The sequence below is a fragment of the Sciurus carolinensis genome, chromosome 4 (genome assembly GCF_902686445.1).
Source record: "Sciurus carolinensis chromosome 4, mSciCar1.2, whole genome shotgun sequence".
Lineage (NCBI taxonomy): Eukaryota > Metazoa > Chordata > Mammalia > Rodentia > Sciuridae > Sciurus > Sciurus carolinensis.
The window spans coordinates 106,579,364-106,603,282 of record NC_062216.1 but is presented as its reverse complement, the minus strand read 5'-3'; the positions used below and the strand labels follow the sequence as shown (position 1 = coordinate 106,603,282).

General features: G+C 32.3%; 1 protein-coding gene and 1 pseudogene across 1 annotated transcript in view; one reads left to right on the top strand and one right to left on the bottom strand.

The window, feature by feature from the left end:
* Positions 1-23,919, bottom strand: part of Arid2 (AT-rich interaction domain 2) — a 172,650-nt gene that overhangs the window by 48,634 nt on the left and 100,097 nt on the right. Inside the window, exons 7-12 of the mRNA XM_047549265.1 lie at positions 9,156-9,222; positions 8,812-9,062; positions 8,370-8,466; positions 8,069-8,278; positions 7,074-7,241; positions 1,277-1,358 (exon numbers count right to left, since the gene is read on the bottom strand). Of these exons, the coding sequence (XP_047405221.1) occupies positions 1,277-1,358; positions 7,074-7,241; positions 8,069-8,278; positions 8,370-8,466; positions 8,812-9,062; positions 9,156-9,222 (875 nt within the window). The remainder of the gene's footprint in view (positions 1-1,276; positions 1,359-7,073; positions 7,242-8,068; positions 8,279-8,369; positions 8,467-8,811; positions 9,063-9,155; positions 9,223-23,919) is intronic.
* Positions 12,529-13,892, top strand: LOC124982173 (nucleotidyltransferase MB21D2-like; annotated as a pseudogene).

Below are 23,919 nucleotides of genomic sequence, written 5' to 3'. Positions count from 1 at the left end.
ACCTATGATAAAATAACTATAATTTTCTTCCCTTTCTCTAAGAAGTGGTAGAAATGTGCAACTGGGATTTAAAAAAATAGATCTATGCCAAACACATGGGGCACATGCTTTTTCTACCTTTCATAATCTTCTCTGTATGGATATTTCAAAAAAACTAGATATAAAAAAAGTTCATTTTGGTTGCAATGTAGAAGGCAAACATTTCCAAATATTGTAAAGAGATTCTTTATACAAAGGGGTTAATGTTGATGTTAGAGGAGAGAAAAAAGCAAATAACTAGATATTTAGAACCATAAACCTGATTTAAGCAAAGTATAAGTGTGGAGAAAACTATCACAGAAACAAGGATATGAAAACACCAAAAATACAGAACACAGAGTGACAGGAATATGGAATAAGGGACAAATAATGTTAGAGAATGGAAGAAAAGGGACCAAAAAAAGAAATTTTATGAAGTGTTATCTCATTTGAAAAGTGATCTTTCTATTGTAATATGTTAATCTTCGAAAGAGTTTAAATTACTTCGTAAAATAATGTTGAGGTAATGCTCCATGACAAAATGAAATCTAACCAACTGTACAATTGTTTTTTCAGAAAGTGACTAATATATGACTACTCAATGTTTTCAAGAAAATATCATTGTCAAGTTGCTTATTTTAAGGTAGCTACACTGGCTATTCTATCATTTGATTAATTTCCCCTCATTACTCAACAAAAAGGAAAAATTAACTATCAATGATTAAGAAGATTTGGTATAGATGGAAGAGAAGGGACATTTAACAACAAAACCATGTTTTATTTTCTTAAAGTCAGTTCAGTTCACTTTTAAGAAAACATAATTTCAGAAGAACAAACTTTGTAATCCATTTAATCATCAAATACTATCCTCTATAAAAGGGATATACAACTTTTTAACTCAAACATTACTCCAAAAAGGAAATTAAGTGGTGTAATTTAATGAAATTCCAGACTATTTTAATTCTGAAAATTCTGATTTTTTCTAATTATTCCAAAATATAGGCAAAGTGATTTTGTCCTTTTTTCATATAAATGATATTCTACTCTAACACAAATCTATGTATCTATTTATCTACCTACCTATACACACACACACACACACACACACATATATATACACACACACACACACACACACACATATATATATATATTCTCTGTGTCTGTCTCTCTCACACATACACTCTAAAACATTTTGGATGACTGGTAAATATATTTCTTCCCAACGACAAAATCTTAATAAAAATAAACCACTTACCACTGACAAGCAAACTTCTCACTATCTATTTCCACTATTCCTGGAGGTGGAGCAACATGCTGTGCTACAACTGCTCTGGAAGCTAAAGAAAAAAAATATATATTAGCTACATAATTTCTAAAATTTTTTTAAAATTTAATTATTGAAATTATGTGATTATCTTTAAAAAGACATGAAAACATACAAATTTGAGAAACTAATATATAATGGAGCATATATTATACCAGGTACCATCTTAGATGGTTCATATTTTGTTTAGCTTTATAATCATTCAAATAATAACAATATACAGGTGATTTAGCTAATAATTTCAAATCTGTTTTCCCATGGGCTCAATCACTGACTAAACACTTTACATATATTATCTTACCTAGTTCTTCTGTGAGGTAGGTATAGCTAAAGAAACCAGAACTCAAGTGGTTTAATTAGACCACACACATAATAAGCATTTCTCAGCTTAGTTACAGAAGCATAATGCAATAGAAACTATAATTTCACTTCTTAATTTCAAAGGTCAGTATTAACTGTATAAAATTTCTGTGGTAAGATGAACAAAAGCTAAACTAACTTAGAGTCCCACATTCTAGAATGTCCATACATTATTCTTCAGGAAAGGAGAAAAAAAGGAAGAGATCTGTTTTAATAATTTTGAATCTGTTGTAATAATAATTTTCAAGTATACTTTTGGAAGAGGCAACCTGGTTGTGTAAAAATACTGGTCTTTAATCATAAGACTCATAGTTTCTAATATTTCACATAGGTCATATTTTAAAATAATTTCAAGGTTAATGAATGAATACGAATGAAGTTGAAACTATTATTTTCCAATAATAATAATTGAAAAGATCCGTAGAAAAATTAATGTTTTCTATTATATTACACAAAGAATCAAATGAAAATGAGAGAAATAGAAGATAAATGTTTTACAACAAAGAATATATATAAATATAAAAATTAAGTTATTCAATGTCATCATTGAATTGGCAAGATTTTGAAAGTTTTAAACATATAGAGTATATCCTCCCTTTTTTTCAGATGACATTTTAGCAAAATTTCTCAGAACACTTAGAACAAACACATTTTTCAAGTTACTAGAACTAGAAAAGCTCTGAGGTACAGTAGAAGCTGAATGATTTGAAGCAACCACAACATTTGAAAAGAACCCCAGGCTTTCTTTGATATAATAACTAAAAGCAGTCACTTAACACCTATCTCCTCTGTATTAAGCCATTTTCATTTACATTATTTAATTTTCTTTTTAAGTCTAAGTATAATTATCCCTATTTTACAAAACAGAAAATTAAATCTCAGAGATTAAGTTCACACAGGATCACATAATGGAGAGAACTGGGGTAACTAGAAAGCCTTCTTTTACAAGTGATGGATTTAAATCCAGGTTGCCACATTTCAGGGACCACAGTGTACTATGGGGACCACAGTGTACTATGCTTCCTAACAGAATATGGTAAAACAATCAAAATCCTGTTGTTGGAAATCCCTGCGTATCACTTCTTTGTCATTTATCTTGAAAACACTATTACAGAAAATATTCTTCTAGGGCTCAAATAAAATCTTCTTCCCTTTTCTTCATCACTTGCACCATGAATGAATGTATACTGTATTCAGACTTAAATTGTCTGAATAGATTAACGAATTCATGAAACACCAGAAATAATGCTAAAATATGCGAAGCCTTAATTACAATGCATAAAAAACAATGTGATCACAATTAAAAATAGAAACTGGAAATGTACAATTACTCTAAAGAATCTACAAACTGAGAAGCACACTGCCCTTAGGATACCTACCATGGCACACCAAATGATACAAAAGCACTTAAACCTTGAAAGGAATCAATTTCCAGTTACTCAACTTTCCTAAACATTAGGGTCCACAAAGTCTTGTTTTAACCAAGGTATTATGATAGGGCTTCCTGTCAATCCCAGTGTTTTACATATTACAGTTAAAAGGCAAAGCAGGGCATTGTGAAAATTAGAAATAGGTAATTCTAGTCCTTTAGTGTATTGTGAATTCACGCAAAGTGATAACAAATTACTTTAATGTGTTTGCTTCCTGTATCCCCTAACTGCTGTCAAAGAATGCATTCCTTCTGAGGCAATATATTGTGTAAGCATAACAGAAAATACTTAAAAGAAATTTTGAAGGTAGTGGTATCTTATTTCATTCAAATGACAAATTCATGGCAAGTTTAACTCTCAGAATTCTGAAGGAAAAAGGAAGAAGTCATAAGAGCATATATTAACATACTTTTCCTAATTGAAAAAGCTGGACTTTGGGTGGCTTAGTGGTACAGCACTTGCCTTGCATATATGGGGCACTGGGTTCGAGCCTCAGCACCACATAAATAAATAAAATAAAGGTATTGTGTCCATCTACAACTAAAAAATAATTTTAAGAAAAGTTGGACTTTGCCTAAGTTACAGAAAGCAAGTCTTATTAAGCAAGAGAACTTTTTTTATTGAGCTAGGGATGTAGCTCAGTGTAGAATACATGTTTAGCAAGTGTGAGGACCTGGGTTCAACCCCAGAATGAAAAGATAAAGTTCAGACAAGGAAACAAAAAACAGCTTTATTAAATAAGATACGAGGTAGACATTTTTCATATACTGAATGAGGTAAATCTGCAGTGCCAAGATTTTTACAAAAATGTATTTAAAGCACATGATACAAAGCATTTTATAAATGTCAAAACACTGTATTTATTGGTCTTGAAATAAATATCAATTTTCCTTACCCAATAACCCACAAAGTATAATCCCCAGACCATAGTATATGGGAATATATCAGAAACAAAAATTCTCAGGTTCCCTGATTGGGAAATTCAGGGTATGGAACGCAGAAATCTGTGCTTTAAGTAACCCCAACAACAGGTGATCCTGATGCACACTCAAGTTAGAGAACCACTATGCTAAAGCATTGTGAATACATTAATTCATATAAGATGCCTCTAAGTAAAAGAATAGCAAGTATAATATACAGTCACATTTTCTTAATATCTTTTTGATATATTTTCTAGGAAACTTAAAATATATCTAAAGAGAGGCAACAAATATTCTCACAATTTTGATTAGTAATTCTTTATGAAAACTTGTATTTACTATTATGTAATGTACTATTACTGAAACCTGCAATGATAAATTTTAAGTAATTAGAGTTTTGTAGAATAACAAGGAATTAATTAAAAGAACTTTAAAATATCTATGTTATAGGTGAAAAGTATTGATCAGACAATGAAAGACGGTCAAGCATAAATGTATTTCATTAGGATAAAATGATGTAAGGATATTAGAATGCGAAATGAAAACGGGTACTGTAAAATTTCTAATGTTAAAAGTGCACGTGTGTGTACGTGTGTGTGTGTGTGTGTGTGTGTGTGTGTGTGTATTTGTATTTGTATTTTAGGGGGTGGTATTAGGGATTAAATTCAGGGACTCACACATGCTAACTATATTCTCTACCACTGACCTATACCCCTAGCACCCTTAGCCTATGTGTATTTTTAAAATACATGATGGTATCCAGATTCCAATGGATATAAAGGGTGTTTTAATGAGTTGACTGTGTAACTCAGTGGTAGAGTCCTTGCCTAGCATGTAGGAGGTCCTGGGTTCAACCGCTGCACAGCAAAAGAAAAAAAAAAAGTTTGATATATTTCAAGAAAATATTTTCTTTGTAGCTATTTTAATCATGATAAAACTTAAATATCAACCTAAAATAGGTTTTTTACAATAGAAAGCTTTCATAGTGATGACAAAAAGAAAAAAGTTTGAAGATGACTACTCTGTAACAGGGCAGCATTAAAAAAAAGGAAAAAAGTCAAACAAAGGGTAACTAATCAAATAATTTAAAAGATATCATTTATAGTATGGATAAGTAATACAGTGCTCTCTAGCTTGAAAATTAACTTGTATTCCTAGGAGCCTATTTCCATCTCTATCAATTAATTACTATATAAATGAATAAACCACAAACACTCAATTATGCATTTGCCAAATGAGAATCAGATCTTCGTTTTGGGGATGGGTTCTTCTGTTTAGATCAAAAGAACTAACAAGGTCAGAGATCAATCAAAAGTCAAAAATAGTAACCATCATCAAAATCACACTTGAATATTACTCAAATGGCTCATTACAGTTCAATGAATTCACTTATAATTTATTAGTTCCTTTCTTTGTTACACACTGTTTCTCTATGGTCCTCAATTAATTTAATCCTCAGTTTCTTTGAGGATAAAAACACATCCCTACCACCCACTTAACTGACGACATGATCCATTTCGTTTCTTTGTCAAGGTTCAGAAACCATTAATACTCTAATATTCCCCAATTATGTGTTGGCTGATAAACATCTTTTTCCTGTGGGTAAAAATTCATTGAGTATACTGACAGTCAAAATTACCTATTTTTTCCCTTTTATTTTATTCCGTTCTGTTCACGTAAGTTAAATGCATATGATGCAATGTTACCAGATACTTACAAGGTGGTAATGGAAATGAAGGAAATATGATGACTTATGTACTTTGCATAGAGTATATAATTTTAATACTGTGAATTAGAATAGGGGAGGGATTGGGACCATGACTGAATGTGAGAATAGATAGCTGGAGAGCTAGGCTTCTCAACAGAGTCATTAGCACTGATAATTGAAGAAATGAGGATATTCAGAAAAACACAAGATTTGGTGAATAGGCTGATGTGATAAAGATTAAGGATAATGAAAATTTTTGTTTGGGGATAGGGAAGGAGAATGAGAAAGAATTGTCAGCACTTCTAGCTGCAAGGAAGAAGTAAAGAAAGAGGTTGAAATAAAAGAATAAAGATGAAAAAGACTGGTACTTAGAGCATGGATTCAAAAGAACATCTCTTTTCTGGGACACAGGGAAGTTGAAGGAGAGTAAGTTCAGATGCTAGTAAGTTTGTACTGAAGGAGCACAAAGTTGAAGAAGTTCATTCTACACAGTCTCCATATTAATGAACTACAAAGTGGAAGATGAGATCAAATGAGAAAATAAGCATCTTCTATTAAAAAATGAAAAAACACAAGAAGTGTCTTTGTGATATTAGCAAGTGAAAGGGCAGAAACTGGAAGGGCAGGTGAAGTAAAAGATGAATTGCTTTTGTTAGGACAAATGAAGACGGAGAAAGACTACAAAGAAGGCTAAGTGCTAAAACATAAAAATGATGACTCAGAATGTGCCAGGAGAAAGAAGTTCAAGGACTGATGAAAAGGCTGGTTGTTAGACAGGTCTGTACTAAAATTAGAGTTACTTGAGTTAAACAGAATTGAGTCACGGGACTCTACACATGTGTAGATAGATATACATACTTATGTATGTATGTGTGCATGTGTCTGTTCCCAGTTGATTCTGTGGTACTGGAGTCAAGATTCAGGGGTATTATACTTGAGTATCCTGATCATTATCTGAGAGAATTATAAGGTAACATATGTAATTAACATATTCCTTATATGTCAGTTTCCCAGGATGAAAATCACAAATAATAAGTCCAACAGGACACTTACTGCTTGTGCAGTTGTGAATATCTAATCCCTCACAAGTTTCTAAATCCTTCTCAAGTTGATTTCTCTACTATTCTTTACTCTTTAGATTTTGATACCCCTGTAATGTAAAATATCTAAGAAATTACATATCCAAATTTTCCTTTAGCTATTCTACTGTAAAATATCAGTTCTTCATACTAAGAATTTAAACTGATTCTCAGCATTAAATCTTACACAACCATATGTACACTGAAAAAAGAATATATAAAAACACTAACCTGGGGAAGAGGCTACATGGGTCTGGGTTTGGACTTGCTCTATAGCTTGTGGCCTAATTTCTGATAAAACTTGATGACTGGAACTTGGATGTTCGACGAGTTTTACTGCTGCTAGTGCATCAGGGCCAAACATCTGAATATCCATAGAAACCAGACAAACTAACATGTCTAAAATAAATTTAAAAAACCAATAGTTATCATTCCACAGTATTACAAAATAATGTCACCTCTGAAGAATATATATACAGAATACTGCTTCTCAAATGCCAGTAATAGTAAATCAGAATTACCTGTGGATCTTAAAAACAAAACAAAACAAAAAAAGGCTTATCCTCAATCTAAATCTGTTAGTAGCTCTAAAGTGGGGAATAGGTATCTTTCAAAAGCTTCCCAGTGATTCTGATGGGTAGCTGGATTTGGGAATTGTTGATATGGAAAATGACAACTTAATTTCTCAATAATAACTGTTCAAGCTAAATCTTTATTAACTTTTAGTATTTATTCTCAAGGAAGATATCATTTTAATCCTTGAGTTAAATATTAATATGGCATGCTTTAGTATGTTTATAACTGATGACCTTTAAGTAGGTGAGTTCACTGATTTCTAAGGACAGCATCACTACCAGCAAATTCTAGAAATGGAAGTTTATTTTACTGAGCTTTAGGTGTTCAACAGTAGAAGCTGACCATTTGAAACATGAAGACCTACTCCCAAAAAGTCAGACATAGGAGTTTTGTCATTTTAAAATTTAAAACACAACAGATAGAAAGAATAGTTATTACTGAGCCACATAATCCTCTTCTCTACATTTTAGATGTATCTTACTTGTCTAAAAGAGGCAGAAAGTGTAATGCAAACAATAAGTGTTTTTGAAAAGGTAATGTTCCTCAAAATTAATCAGAAAATTGCAAATATTGAATAGTTTTTATATAGTACATTACATATTTTTTCTCAATAAAGAAAATAATTTACAAGATTTTTGGTTCAGTCTTACCTATGCTCTTTTCTACTTTTGCAATTTTTGTGCAAGCAACATCTCCCATTTCAGTGAGCATGTATAGCACCTCAAGTGTTGAGATTACGAGCAGCACATCAGGTAAAGTGAGATGACAAATGATCTCTCTATATGAATCTTGATCCACATATTCACAAATTAAAACACCATTATCTTCTGCTTTGCAAAGATTTCCCAAAATTTCCATGCCTGAAAAACATGCATCACATACATATATATTTTAACAAATGATAAAAGTTTATTCACTTTACACAATGAAAAAACTTAACCAAGTACTCACCCCTCATCTTTAAAAATCTATCCCTCGACATTAAGCATTTTGTAACGGTATGAAACATTAGATGAGTAGTTTTGAAATCAACAGGGTCCAACAAAAGCTAGGAAAAAGGAACAAGAGTACTGTTGAGAAATGCTTCTTCTGGAATTCTGTATTTCAAATTTAATAAAAGTGAACAAAACAACACTGTATTACTTCAAAACATACTTATTATAAGACTAGTCAAGGCTCAATTTGAAGCATCATTTCAAGTACTTCTTTTTTCAAATTTTTTTTTCCACAAATGTTTGATATTTCTGCACCACCACTTTTAGCAACAAATAGGTGTAACCAGTTACTAAATACCCTGTAGATATGGGCAACTGTAAAAAAATGCCACATCCTAAAATTTTAAAGTAAATTTGCTAACTCCAAAAGCAATTTTAAGGTACTGTAACATGCTTACCTCAGCTGCAATATTTCCTAATGTATCAAGGCCTAATTGCCTTAAAGAAATAAAATGACTATGTGCAGAAAGTAACAGGAAACGAAGACAGGTACGATTAGCTGCCAAGAGCTTAACATTGCCCTCCTCAAAGGAAAGATTTCTCAAAATCACTGCAATCTGAAGTACCCGCTGTCCTTCAATATCATTAATGCCCAGCTTTCGAGGTGGATGAAATAAAGATTCCCAAATCCATTCTCCTGATGTACCTTCTATGAGAGAAAATACAAATTTCACTTAAATTAATATTTTATTTACCATTGTTGCAATTTTGAAATCACTTAATTTTACTTTTACTGACTTACCATGAGACTTGTTTCTATCAGATATGAGATCCCGTACTTCATTATCATCAACAATGTCTTTCCAAAACTGTAATCAGAAATTAGTATGCTAAATGCCAATGACTTGAAACAACTATTGTTACTTTAAAAAGTCACATTACACATTTAATTCTTCAACCTAAGTACTTAATTTCCTATAAACAATTCTTATATAATTAAGATTGTTTTCTTCTTTCTTTTTTGTAGATCAAGGGTTCTTAACAAGGGGGGGGCACAGAATCATATAAGGTCTCTGAAAGAAAGAAGAACATCTGTGAACTTGAATGAAGGAGAAATATGACATCTTTATGTTCATTAAGATTTAACTGAAATTGAACATTTCTTTAACATTTTCTTCAACTCTGAATATTAGTCAAAAAAACCGTGATAGTAGACCCTATGACAGAGTCACCAATATGAAGCTATAGAAAATATCTATAAGTAAATGTTTGTGAAGATCAGTACTTGAAAATTATGGGAGGTATTGATCTCACCTATAAATTGCACATAATCACAGTATTCCTATTTAGAGACACTTCTGAGGCATAACAAGTTATAAAGTTTTGGTTCCTAAATGGTAACCAAGATAAATATATCCAATTATTTAATAATTATGGGTAGAAACCAAATGCTTTTACACTGATATATACAAAATGAACTTTGCCTATTCTACTTGCCTGGAACTTACATACTAATAAAAAAGCATATGAGATATTAGCTAACTTTTTATTTCTAAACAATATGGTATGTATACTCCAAAATAATCACCTTTCGGAATCAAAGTTGTTTGGAGTGTAAAGCTATTATTCTGAGATGAGATCCACAAACATAATGAAACCTCTCAAAGGAACGACTACACTTAAAAAAAAAAAAAAAAAAAACTATGACAAATAATGTTTGGTAACAATAAAAAAGAACTTATTCTATGAAAAAGGAACATGGTCAACAACTAAGAAAAAGGGGCACAGGGAAGTAAAATAATAAAGATATTAGAGAGAATTTAAATAACCATGGATAATAAGTTCAAAGAAATAAAAGACTACAAATGTTGGGAAAGAAGTGGAAACTAAAAGAAAGAACTAGATAGAAGTTCTAGACCTGAAAAACATAACTGAAATTATGTGGATGGGTGTAGAAAATGAAAAGATAAAACTCAAGGAAGAATTAATGAACTGAGAAGAGCAAGAAAACAATTTGAAATATAAAGAGGCATAAAAGATAAACAGAAAGAAATCATATCAAACAAAGGGCATACAGGGAAAAATTCTCAAACACAGATAACTGGACTTCCTGTGGAAGAAAAGAGAGAGAATGGGCAGAAAAATTAAATGAAAGAGATAAGGACATAGGAATTTTCTAAAACAACTGAAATACATCAACCTGCAGACTTAGGAAGCACTGCAAATTCCAAGAAAAGTAAATAAAAATGTGTAGGAACATAATAAAATTCCTGAAATACCAAAAAAGAAAAATCATAAATGGAGATAAACAAAAAGAATAGAGAACCTTGAAAATGACAATTAAAATGACAGCAGACAATGTAACAGAAATTATGAAAGCCAGAAGACACTGGGATATGCTTTCCAAAGTGAGGGAAGAAAATATTTATCAACCTATAATTTTATACAAATTATTGAAGAATGAATGTGATATAAAGACATTTCCTAACAAATGAAAAACTGAGAAAACGCATTACCTGCAAATGTCAATTAAAGAAAAATATATGGAAAAGGTAAATGTAGTTAAACAAAATAAATACTTAATGAATAAAAATAGTCTTTTGTAAATCTTAGAGGGTAAAAATAAATATAAAATTAAAATTTAGGATAAATGTCATGAGGGAACTTTTCTTCAGGCATAATGGAATAATTGGTACTGGTATAGTTATCCTGCATAAGACATTTTTCTGAAAAAAGTTTTCAGAAGGAGCTGAGGATATAGTTTAGTGGCAGAGCACTTAATCAGCATGTGAAAGACCCTGGGTACAATCCCTAGCACTGCAAAAAAAAAAAAAAAAAATGGTTTTCACAGATGGAAAATTCAACAAGATTATAGTTACTGAAATAAGGGAAAACACAAAAAGGTGAACCCAATAAGTACTCTGTACTTCTACCTGTACATTATTTCCAGAATGAGGCATACAAAAGAGAAACTCAAGAGATCTTAACAATCGCTAAGCTGAGATTGATCAGATCTCACCAAAACTAAAGCACAGAGAATTTGAGAGTCTATCTGTAGTAAATGGGGGCTACAAAGAGCAAGAGCTCCATGAATCTAAAGAGCAATGCCTTGAGTCTAATGCTAAGTACTAAGTTGCACATGTGTATGGTTAAACTCCACAATGCCAGAGAAAAAGGTGGAAAGAACAAATTAAGAAGCCAGTTAAGAAATCCCTAGAGTAGAGAAAACATACTTTCAGCTTATTCAACAGAAATTCCCATAATGCTACATATTAGAACTTAGGAGTCAACTATTTCTATAGACTAATCTACATGTACTATAATTTGGATCTTCAATGTCCCCCAAAGGCCCAGGTATTAAAGGACTGATTCCCATGGTTGGCTGCCCTATTGAGAGGTAATGAAATCTTTCAGAGGTGAAGCCTCATATAGGAGGTCCTTAGATCACTGGGGACATGTACCCAAAGGTGATTATGGTACATTAGTCCCTTCTTTCTCTCTGTTTGCTTCCTGGGCAAGAGGTGAGTGTTTTTGCTCTACCACACACCCCTGGATGATATGCTGCCTTGCCATAGTCCAAAGAAACAGGTCAGTTATTTGTGAACTGAAACCTCCAAATCTGTGAGCCAAAATAAACCTTTTTTATAAAGTACTTATCCCAGGCATTTTGTTATGGTAACAAAAAGTTGACCAATACAACTTATCATATGAATGCTAAAACAAAACCTACTTAAGTATCCATTAATCAACTAACAGCTTATCTTTCCAAAGTTAGATACTCAACAAAATTCAGATACTCAACAATGTAACATTTACAATATACAAATCAAATAAAAATTTTTCAAACACATGAAGAAATTTTAAAAAATCACCTATAACCAAGACAAAAATCAGTTTCAAGAAAAACAAACCCAAAATAATAAAGATCATAGAATTAACTGACAAAGACATTGAAAGAAATGTATTAGAGTGCTCAAGAATTTGAAGGAAAATATGAATATAATTGGGAAAGAAATTAACGGTATTAAAGAGAACAGAATGAAAGTTTTAGTGTAGAAAAGTATAATCTGAAATAAAAAATTCACAAGATGCAAGTAGCTTAAGCAATAAAATGAGAGCGTAACAAAGCAATAATCCACAATGAGTACATAGAAAAAAACAATGAACAAATCTATATGAAGATGGCAGCACCCACTGCAAGGCAGCCTCTCTCATCTGTAACAAGCCTTGTCTTCCTGGAGCAGATTTCAGGTTGAGAGCTCTAGCAGGGGAATTGAACGAATTCATTCAAGAATTTACAAAGCATGACCAGTGGGAATACAATGACTAGACAGTACTAGAGATTCACACAGCCAATGATTTCATCTTTTCCACACTGGTGCAAAAACTAGACCAAAAACTTTCAAAAGTTAAACTTCTGTTGTTCTCTAGAGGAGTCTGGAAGGCATAGTGGACCTGAACTTAGATGACTTGAACGTCTGTCTGGGGCAGTGACTATGATATGAACTTCAATCTTTGGTACCAGTACTAAAGCTGCATGACTACTATCAGCCTGTGCTTCTCAGCATTGTGCTATTCCTTTCTGAGCCTTTGGCTTTCTGATGACGGGAACAATCAGCAATAGGAGATGGTTGAACCATCAAAGATCACATCAATGGTGCCATCAAATACTACTTCTCCCCTTCATCAAAGTGGCTGACTAGTTCTATGACTCCATCAGAGATACAGAAGAAACTCCAGCAAGGGATGCCAAAGGTAGAAAAGAATGGGACCATCATTGCCATCATTCTGGATGTAGGGAGCAGTTGTGTATTGTACATTTCTGTCCCTGTGATATCTTTCAATGGTTGGCCTGAAGTGGCCCAAAGTTGGCTCATAGAGAACCACTTCTGGATAGGAAGACTGAAGAGGATGAGGTCATCAGTGGGTTTTACTTGGTGCCTGCTTACTCCTACAAGGACAAGAACAAAAATGAATGGCAGCTACACTTTGCCAGAAGCAAGGTACAATTGGGAAGTGCATCTCTAGCAGTTTCTTGCAAGCTTAACCAGGTCTACAAAGCCATCATCATTAAACTCCTTTTCTGGCGTAAGGCCATTAGCCCCTATCACCTGTGGAGCGTGATGCTCTGGGTCTATAGTAGACTCCTGACAACTCTTTGGCTCAAGAAGACTAGGCAGGTCTCTTTTGCTGGGCCTCATGATGATTTGCAACACTGCCTGTCAACAAGATATATCCCAATTATTTCATTCCTTCAGTGCATCATGCTGGAACAACTGTTGGAGGAGAAAGGCATGCTCCATGCCCAGAAGTTCTCTGTGTGTTCAGATACAGCAGAGCACTTGCACACAGCTATAGAAGAGCAGGTCAAGAAAGCCAAACAACTGATGGGGAAGCTTCAGTGGTTGGATAGCACCATCCATACTCCCTCTCTGCAGTTCAACTGGCCTGATGATCACTGGCCAAAAAACTGCAGCAGCTAGTGGCTGAGAATCCAGGGACATCCATCTCTGTCTTTGTTAACCCATTTCAGAATTGATCATTTTTTCTGAGTGCTTTGCTGACTTTTTTGGCTCTGCAGGATGGTGCAGGCTCTGAAACAGTATATTACTATTTCATATTCTGCCTGATTTTGTTGTTTACATTTTCTTGTTACTGTCACATAGTTCTGTTTATTGATGGTTTTTTAAGGAGAATTTGAGTCATAGTTGAAAATGCCCATGAAACTTTGTTTTTTTTTTTTTTTCCTGTTTCATACTTTGTGTAAGTTTGTTAATGGGTCTTGGGAAACAAGTCTGTGGCACTTAAGAATTCCAATATATTTTGTTTTGCTTTTATCTTTATTTTCCTAATGAATTTTTAACTCTGTGCATATCTGAGAAACATAAAGACCCGGAACTTACTGGCATGTGGACTAGATTTCTTTCTTTTGACCAGTGCTCATAGTGGTTTCCCCTTTTCCACTAAACAATGTAACCTTTGAAAATAATGTTACGAATTGTGTTTCGGAGCAACTTCATTAAATGTACAAATCTGCAAAATGCTGGACCATTTGGAAGGATTGTTTGATAGTTTTCCAAACAAAATTAAGGTTTCCAGTAATGAATTTTAGTGTGTATAATTAATTGAAGACTTATTTAAATCCTACTTAAGAACATACCATAATTTATTTCTACTAATTAAATCTTTGTCATTGTCAGAGTTGCATAGTGTTTTAGTACAAATTATTATCCACTCTTGAAATGTTAGAAATGCTATTTATATATGTATTTATTTCTTTTCATTCAGCCCACTTCTCTTAGTCAATAAAATTATTATTTGCATTTATTTAGTTTTCCGTGATTTGTGGGACCCTGTTTTAGTTTTATCCTCTGATATTTCTGGCTTCTATCTTTGGAAAGTTTGTAAAAGTGTCATACCTGTTCACTGATTTTTTTTTTTTTTTTTGTACCAGGAATTGAACCCATGAGCACTTAACCACTGAGCCACATCCCCATTCCTTTTCTTATATTTTGTTTAGAGACAGGGTCTCACTAAGTTGCTTAGAGCCTAAGTTGTTGAGGCTGGCTGTGAATTTTCCATCCTCCTGTCTCACACCTTGCCAGCCACTGGCATTACAGGAATGTACCACTGCACTGTCTGCTCATTGATTCTTAAAGCTAGGGAGGATATACTTGATAAAGTAGGTGTCTGTGTAATTATTTCTTTTAGAATTGTAGAGGTAATTTCTTTTTTACACTCCTAAAGGTTTTACTCTATTCTAAATCTTTTTCTCTTCTCCATGGTGTACATCTTGGAAAAAAGTATTTTGTACATCTTTACATTTATTAGATTTTAATATTGCATGAATTTTCTGATGATGATTAAAGTTTAAAATTTGAATAAAAGCTTTAATACATTGGATTTTTAAGGTTTCTTTCTAGTATATCTCCAGTATGAAGTCTGGGGTGTTGAATAGGGTGTGAAGAAGTGTTACAGAATTTACCACACTTTGTACTTTTCTAGCGTCTCCATCTAGTATGAATCTTATGGTGTTGGGTAAGGGCTGAGTAACTTCCAAAAGCTTTGTCACAATATTCACATTTATAAGGTTTTTCTCCAGTATGAATTCTCTGGTGTGTGATGGGGTTTGAGCTTTGACTGGAAAGCTTTGCCACATTCTTTGCATTTGTAGGGTTTCTCACTGTTATGATATCTCTGGTGTCTATTAATGCTTGAGCAACATTTGAAGGCTTTACCATATTCTTTACATTTGTAGGGCTTCTTTCCAGTATGAACTCTCTGGTGTCAAGTAAAATTTGTGATCTGGTTAAAAGCTTTGCCATGTTCTCTTTTTAATTATTATTATTATTATTATTATATTTTTATAGACTGCATTTTGATTGTTTTGTCACATTCTTTACATTTGTAGGGTTTCTCTCCAGTATGAATTCTCTGGTATGCAATCAAGTTTGAGTTTTGATTAAAAGCTTTGCTACATTCTTTATATTTTGTAGGGCTTCTCAACAGTATGAATTCTCTGGTGTGTAATGAGGTATGAATTTTGATTGAAAGCTTTGCCACATTCTTTGAATTTGTAGGGTTTCTCACCACTATGACACCTCTCGTGACAGTAAAGATTTGAGCAATATTTGAAGGCTTTGCCACATCCTTTACACTTATAGGGTCTGTCTTCAATATGAATTCTCTGGTGTTAAGGTATGAAAGTTAATTAAAAGTTTTACCCCATTCCTTACATTTGTGGGTTTTCTCTCCAGTGTGAATCCTCCAATGAGTAGCAAGGATTGAACAATACTTATAGACTTTGCCACATTCTTTACATTTATAGAACTTCTCTCCAGTATTAACTCTGGTGTCCAGTAAGATGTGTGATTTGTTTAAAAACTTTGCCACTTTCTTTACATTTGTAGAGCTTTTCTCCTGTCTGAATTCTCTGGTGTTGAGTAAGGGTTGAGCAATCCTTAAGTACTTGGCCACATTCTTTATATATGTAAGGCTCCTCCATAGTATAAATTTTCTGATGTGGAGTAAGCTTGAGATTTGATTAAAAGTTTTCTCATATTCTTCATGTCTTATCTTGAACATAAGTACTTGAATGAATAAATTATGAAAACTAATAAACAACTTTCCCACATTCTGACCTCTGAACAGATTTTTTGTGAAGTGAATGTACTGATGTTTTCTAAGAGTTAAAACAAGTCTGAAGAGTTTTTGAGTTTCACTACATTCATAACTTTTTTTTTTTTTACAAATATAAATATACTGGCAATTAGGTCAATCATAACATGGTTTCTGAACTTCATTTCAACCCACACTTTCCCATTCTTTCCTTAACTGTAAATCGTCAAGGCCAAAATTTCCATACCCTCTGCCTTTTTGGATTAAATATTTTATGTCCTCCTCTGGTGAAGTCTTGGGTATGATGAAAAGACTGGCCAAGAAGTCCAGTTTTTGTAGTTTTCTAACATCACATTTGTATATAAATTAAGCAGACCAGGGTCCAGGCATTTTCATTCCTCCACAGAGAAATCAATGGCCACATCCCTGAATGTTAACTGTGCCATTTCCCAGTTTTCAGGGTGCCCAGCATTCTCCCTACGATTCCTTCAGTACCAGTATAGCACAGAAACCTGGAATTTCAGAGTGTAGGAGAATGAGCCTAGAAACTGATCTCAAGAGTGGTGGACTCCAGAGACTAATGCTGTACCAGATATTTATTTAAAAAAAAAAAAAAATCCAAAAGTCTCTTCACATTTCTCCTAAACTTGGTGAAAATGGCACGAAGAATCCATTATTCTCAAATAGAAGATACCATGTCTATTCAAAAGAGGTTTTACCATAGGGCAGGAACCAGGAAATATCTGTGGATGGGAGCATTGGAATAGAGGTGTCCTGGCTTCATGACTAAAATTACTTCCAGGTATAGGTGCTACAAGGGACTGACTCCCTGTTTGAGTATGGACTCATGGCATATTGCTATTTGAGGATCAGGGGGCCTGCTGATCTCCCAAAGGATGTCCATGATGTTTACTAATGAAAAAAATCGAGCAATATCTGGGTTTGGGTTTTCAATGTGCAGACCTTTAAGATGGGTTTTTGTTATTTGGAATCAGGCATATGTGGTCTTGGGTTTGTTTATGGGAATTAATGTAATACTTATAAATGAAAATGAAACACTCGACAATCATAAATTAAAATACAAAACTAATAATAATAACAAAACATATCAGGGGCTGGAGTTGTAGCTCAGAGGTAGAGTGCTTGCCTTTTGGATTCAAACCTCAGCAGCACATAAAAATAAATAATATAAAGGTATTGTGCCCATCTACATATAAAAAAAATTAAGAAAAAATAAGAAAAAAGAAACATACCAGCCTCAGGGAGAAAAAAAAAAAAAAAAGGAAATAGTTCATCAATTCTATAGAATAATATTACAGCCTAATATATGTACATACGTAGTCAGAGAAAACTAGGAGGGGGATGAAAAAACTGAAAAAATAAATGCCACATACATTTCGAACTTTACATAAAATACCAAACCACAGCTTTAAAAAGCTAAATGAACACCAAGTAAGATAAGCAAGAAAAACCACAAGGTACCTCCCAAATTAAAACTCAATAATAAAGAGAACATTTTAACAGCAGAGAAAATATCATGAACAAATGAACAACAAAACTGACTTGTCAGTAGTAATGTAACCTGACAATGAATTATTATCTTTACTCTATCAGACAAAACCCTAAAACCTTATATCCACAAAAAATATCCTTTGAACAAGGAGGCAAAATAAAACTTTCAGGAAAATAAAACCTGAGAGGCTAAACTTAACCACATCATTAACTTCCTAAAATGTAAATGTTTTCAGACTGGTTTAAAGGCAGAAATTGCATTCTGATGGGAAGAGGAAAGCTAGAGTGAACAATATGCCAACTTTAAGAAACACTGTATGTTAAAACAGATGAAAAGCATAAGGATGGAAAAAGTGGTAATATCAATCATAAGAAAGGTGATATAGGTAGCTAAATTAGTATTAGACAAAGCAGACTTTGAGGCAAAATGATACAAGAAGGGGAATATTTCATATTGTTAAAAAATATATTCCATCAGGGAAAGAAAGCAATTAAAAATGAGTATGTAGGGGTGGGGTTTTGGCTCAGTGGTAGAGTGTTTGCCTAGCATGTGTGAGGCACTGGGTTTGATCCTCAGCACCACAAAAAAATAAATAAATAAAATAAAGGTACTATGTCCATCTAAAACTTATTTTTTAAAAATTTAAAAAATAAGTATATAACTAATAAGTTTCAAATATGTAAAGCAAAAAATGACAGAACTGAAAAAGGATATAAAAACATTCATAATCATAGTTGATGATTTCAATACTTCTTCTCTCAATAAATCAAACAATTAGACAGAAAAGCAATAATGATACAGAAGTCTTTTAACACTTTTAATCACCTTGACTTAATTGTTAGTAATAGACACTATATTTAACAGTAATGGCGCACAAACTCTTCTAAAGTGTACATGAAACATTCATCAAAAAAGACTATATGATGGACCATTAAACAAATCTTGACAAGTTCAAAAGAAATGAAATCAAGCAGAACATGTTTTTCAACCACAATAGAATATGATTAGAAATCAATTTTGCAATGATGATGACAATAAAACGAACTGGAAAATTCACATAGTAGCAATTAAACAGCACCCTTTTATATTATATAAACAACCAATCACAAGGAAATCACAGGGAAAATGAGAAAATATTCTGAAATAATGGTGAAAACTCAATATAATAATTTGTGGGACATGCTAGAGCAATGCTTTGGGAGAAATTTATATAATTTGCTGAAATTAGACAAGGGAAAAATTAAAACTAAATGAACTAAAAAAGAGCATTAACCAAAAATATAAGTATTATATAAATCATGACTGAGTAAATACAGGTGGAGTTGTTCTAGGGTACCTGCATTACCTGCAAAATAGTGACAAGTACAAACTTGATAAATTAGCAAGGATTCAAATTCTAATCTCTGTATAACCCATGTGAGAACAGAAAAAAAATGTGCATAAATATCTAATTAACGAGGGGAAACTGGATAATAAACAATACTCAGTCAAATCAATTTGAAAGAAGTAAGAAAGGAAGGAAGGGAAAAACTAAATAGGAAGGACATACACAAATTAGAAACATGGTTAATTTAAGCACAAATACACAAAAATTACATGAAAAATGGAGTTAAGTGCACCAATTAAAGTTTTTCATACTAGAAAAAAAAGCACAATTATATGTTGTTTACAAAAGTTCACGTAAAATATAAGAATGTGAAAGGCTGAAAGTAAAATATAAACCGTATATACACCAACCAAATGAAAGCTGATATAGTTGTACTAAATCAAAACAAAAAAATGTGAAGCCAAGAAGACACTTCCCAATAAGTTAAATTAACCAGAAAGATATAACAAATAGACGAGTACCCTAAATAACACAATATTAAAGAACTGTAAAGATCGTCATATCCACAATCGAAACAGGCATTTTAACATACCATTTTACATAGTAACTATGTGAAAAGGAACTGAAGGAACGAACAGAAAATGACAGCATTATTGTAGAAATATGAACATTATAATTAATACTGTTGGCCTGAAATATAGAAATCTATACAGAACAACTTGAGAACATATATTTTTTTCAAATACATGTAGTATAAAATCTGATCAATGCTGGATTAAATACATAAAGGGTGAAAATATAGAAAGGGTACAAGAAGGGTGAAAACATTTCAATAAGCTAATTAGAAGAGTATGTTCTAGGGGCTGGGACTGTAGCTCAGTAGCAGAGCACTTGCCTAGCATGTGTGAGGCACTGGGTTTGATTCTTAGCACCACATTTTAAAAAAATGAAACAAATAAAGGCATGCTGTCCATCTACAACAACAATTTTTTTTTTAAATAGTACATTCTCAACACAGTGAAATTCAGTTAGATATGAATAAGAAAAAACTAGAATAACTTCATGTATTTTTGGAAATAAAGAAAATTCCTTTTTAAAAGGGAAAATACTGGGGAATGATATTGGGCAAATCATATTGTTATACTGTATGTGTATACCAATATGCAACAAAAAATCCCACCACTATGTAAAACAGTAAATGCACCAAATAAAAAAAGATTAAAAAAGAAAACTCCTTTCTAAATAACTCAGATATCAAGCAGGAAATCATAAAAGAAATGAGAAGACATTTTAAATTGAGTTATAATGAAAATATGACGTATCAAAATCACTAGTATAAAGATAAAACTGTACTTTAAGGGAATTTTCTAGTGTTAAACATATGATTATACTCATTAGAAAAAAAATCATCCAAGCAGTAGCTTAATTAATTGAAAAAGTAAAACAAATTAAAAGAAAACAGTACACAGAAAGATAAAGAACAGAAATTAATGAAAAGAAAACTCATATAATAATGGTGAACATATTAACTTTAATAAATTAGTCTGTTCTTGATTTCATGTGATTAGTGATATAATGACAACTCCCCATTCCCATGAGGACTACACATATACACAAAATTTTGTGCAACTTAAAATTTTATCACCAACTTTCCAGAGTTAAGAAAAGTATGTAACTCTACAATCAAAGGGATTAGTTTCAATGGGTGGGATGAGGATAGGAGACAGGATCTCAGGTCAGTTTGTGAAATGGGGAATTAAAATGCAACATCATATCAAGGTGAAACGTGAAGATCTAATACTCAAAAAAAGGAGTGAAAAATGGTTGACTGTTTCTATTAAGTTTTAATTAAAAACAATACCTGAAAATTTTCACCACTAGCCTGCTCTTCAATCTTCGTGGTTTTACTATCTGAGGCACTGGAAACTCAATGAAGCTAGTACTATATTCATTCTAAACCAGTATTTTCTTTTAAATAATGGGCAAATGAAACCAGTACTGGAGGAAAAATTCTCAATCTAGTCTGTATAAAAATCCCAAAGAAAGAAGTCTTGTTGAAATTTGTACCATCATAAAAATATAAGGAAATACATAAATCCCTATGTAGTGAATAAATTTAGCTACAAGACATTAAAATATTAGAATTGACAGGTGTATTTGTATTTAATTTTAATGCACATATCATATATTTATATATAATATTTTATACTTACATTTTGTATTTGTTATGTAAATTATATTAAATTATAAAAAGGATTTTAAAATATATATTAATACATGTACAAAAAAGTACATAAGTAAAATAAGACCATAAAGGACAAATTTAACGAAGGCCAAAGAGAACTTGTAGAAATAAAAACAAATGGATCCAGTGGCCTATTAGGTACAACTGAAAATAATTACTTGAACTGAAAAACAAATCAAGGATGTTACCAGTTAATGAAACAAACAATATAAATCAAAGGTTAAGAAAGGTGGAAGATAGAAAACACTCAACTTTGAAATTACAGAAGAAAATTTACACCTTGTTACTTGGTTGCAAAACACCAAAGAAACAGAAGAGCCAAAATTAAAAAAAGAAAAGATTAAAAGGAAGGTAAAAACAACAGAATGACAAAAAACAAAAACAAAACAAAAAAAACCTACAATTCTATACAAATAGAATATAGTTTAAACACAAGATAATCAAGGAATTGGTCTACTAGAGCATTATTTCAATAAATACAACAACATGACTGAATATATTTGGGCATTAATTAGAATTTTGTCAACTGCATATTCATATCTACAACAGTCATATTTGTATACTTTCCCTTTTGCGTACCAGTGTCCTTCAACACAAGCATGCTTCCATAACTCAAACTAGATTTGATTTTACCTCAGAGCATTTGCATCTGCTACTCCCTTGGCCTGAAATGCTCTTCCTCCAGAGAGGTTGATGATCCCCTATAATCACTTAAATCTACCAAAAATCATCAGATTTTTGCTTTACTGAGAGAAGCATTTGTTGGTCACAATATTTAATGTTGCACATGCCTACACGTCTTACAACTCTATCATATTATCCTGTTTTATTTTCCTCATAATACTTGCAAAATTCTCAACCTACATTGTTTGATTTTATTGTCTGTCTTCCTGGAATTGAAAAGAAAGTCAGTGAGGGTGCAGGGACCTTGTTTCTCCAGTGTCTGGAAAAACTGTAGTACATATAAAATGCTTAATAAATATCTGCCAAATAAAGAAATTTATGTGCAAAATTATTAAAAGACAATCAATTAAGTAAAACAGTTCAAACAATTTTTCTTTTCTTTTTCTTTGTGGTACCAGGGATTAAATTCAGAGGTGCTTAACCACTGAGTCACATCCCCAGCCCTTTTTATTTTTTATTTTGAGACGGAGTCTCGCTAAGTTGCTCAGGGCCTTGCTAAATTGCTGAGGCTGGTTTTGAACTTGCGATCCTCCTGCCTCAGCCTCCCAAGCTGCTGGGATTACAGGCGAGTGCCACCACGCCCGGCTCAACCCATTTTTCTCTGAAATGAAGAGGTTTAAAACTATTAATCAGGCAATTTTTATCAGATATCAGATAAATAACAGAAACTGCAATTGATTATACTGTATTTTATGAAGCACTGGGTCTAGCTATTTTCAAGTAAAAACTGCATTTAGCATAACATGAAAGGTAATTATCATAAAATTTAATTAATATGGTATATTTTTCTTAAACGGATTTAATATAATCTTCAACTCTGAAATTTTACTTCTTGGAATTTATTCTAAGAACAAAACTACTATATACTTATAGATTTGACTGTAAGTATGTGGATCCTAGTTAGGTCATAATAATTACCTAAATTTCTGAAAATACACATTATTTACATGAATTGTTAATATCTGTAATATAAATAAGTGGTTATTAAAAGGTTAATAATAAGAAGGAAAGCTCGTAACATAAGTGAAAGGGCAAGTTACAAATTAAGTCTGAGTACTGAGGGTGTTAACTCACTGGGAGGAATTGCTTATCACATATAAGGCGCTGGGTTCTATCCCTGGTCCAACACACATACACACACACACACACACACACACACACACGTTGGAAACAAAATTTTATTTTTTAAATATTATATGTATAAAAATACTTGATATATGCACATAAAAAACAATGTTTATTTCTGGGTGCTTGTAATTAATGATGGTTTTAAGTTTTGCCTTTTGCTATGAATTCTAGCTTTTCCACAATGTACATCCATTACTTCTATAAAACTATGAAAACATCTTTTTCCTCCATTATTTATTAAATATAACCAGTTCATTAAAATAAAATTCATGTATATTATATCTCTACAAAATCACTGTAGTTTCCTATATTGCTTTAAATATGTTACAATGGAATTGTTTGTTTTGGAAAAAAAGGCAAAAAACCGCCCCAAACTTGTAAAAATAAAAAAATGGTAACGACTATTAAATTGTTTCATATCTAGTCCACATTAATTTTCAATACTTAACTAAAAAGTAGTAAAAGAACATTTTATACATTAGCTTTTAAACAAATTCATAAGGCACTTTATACAAAAATTATTTTGATATAAACTAATGATATTGAGTATC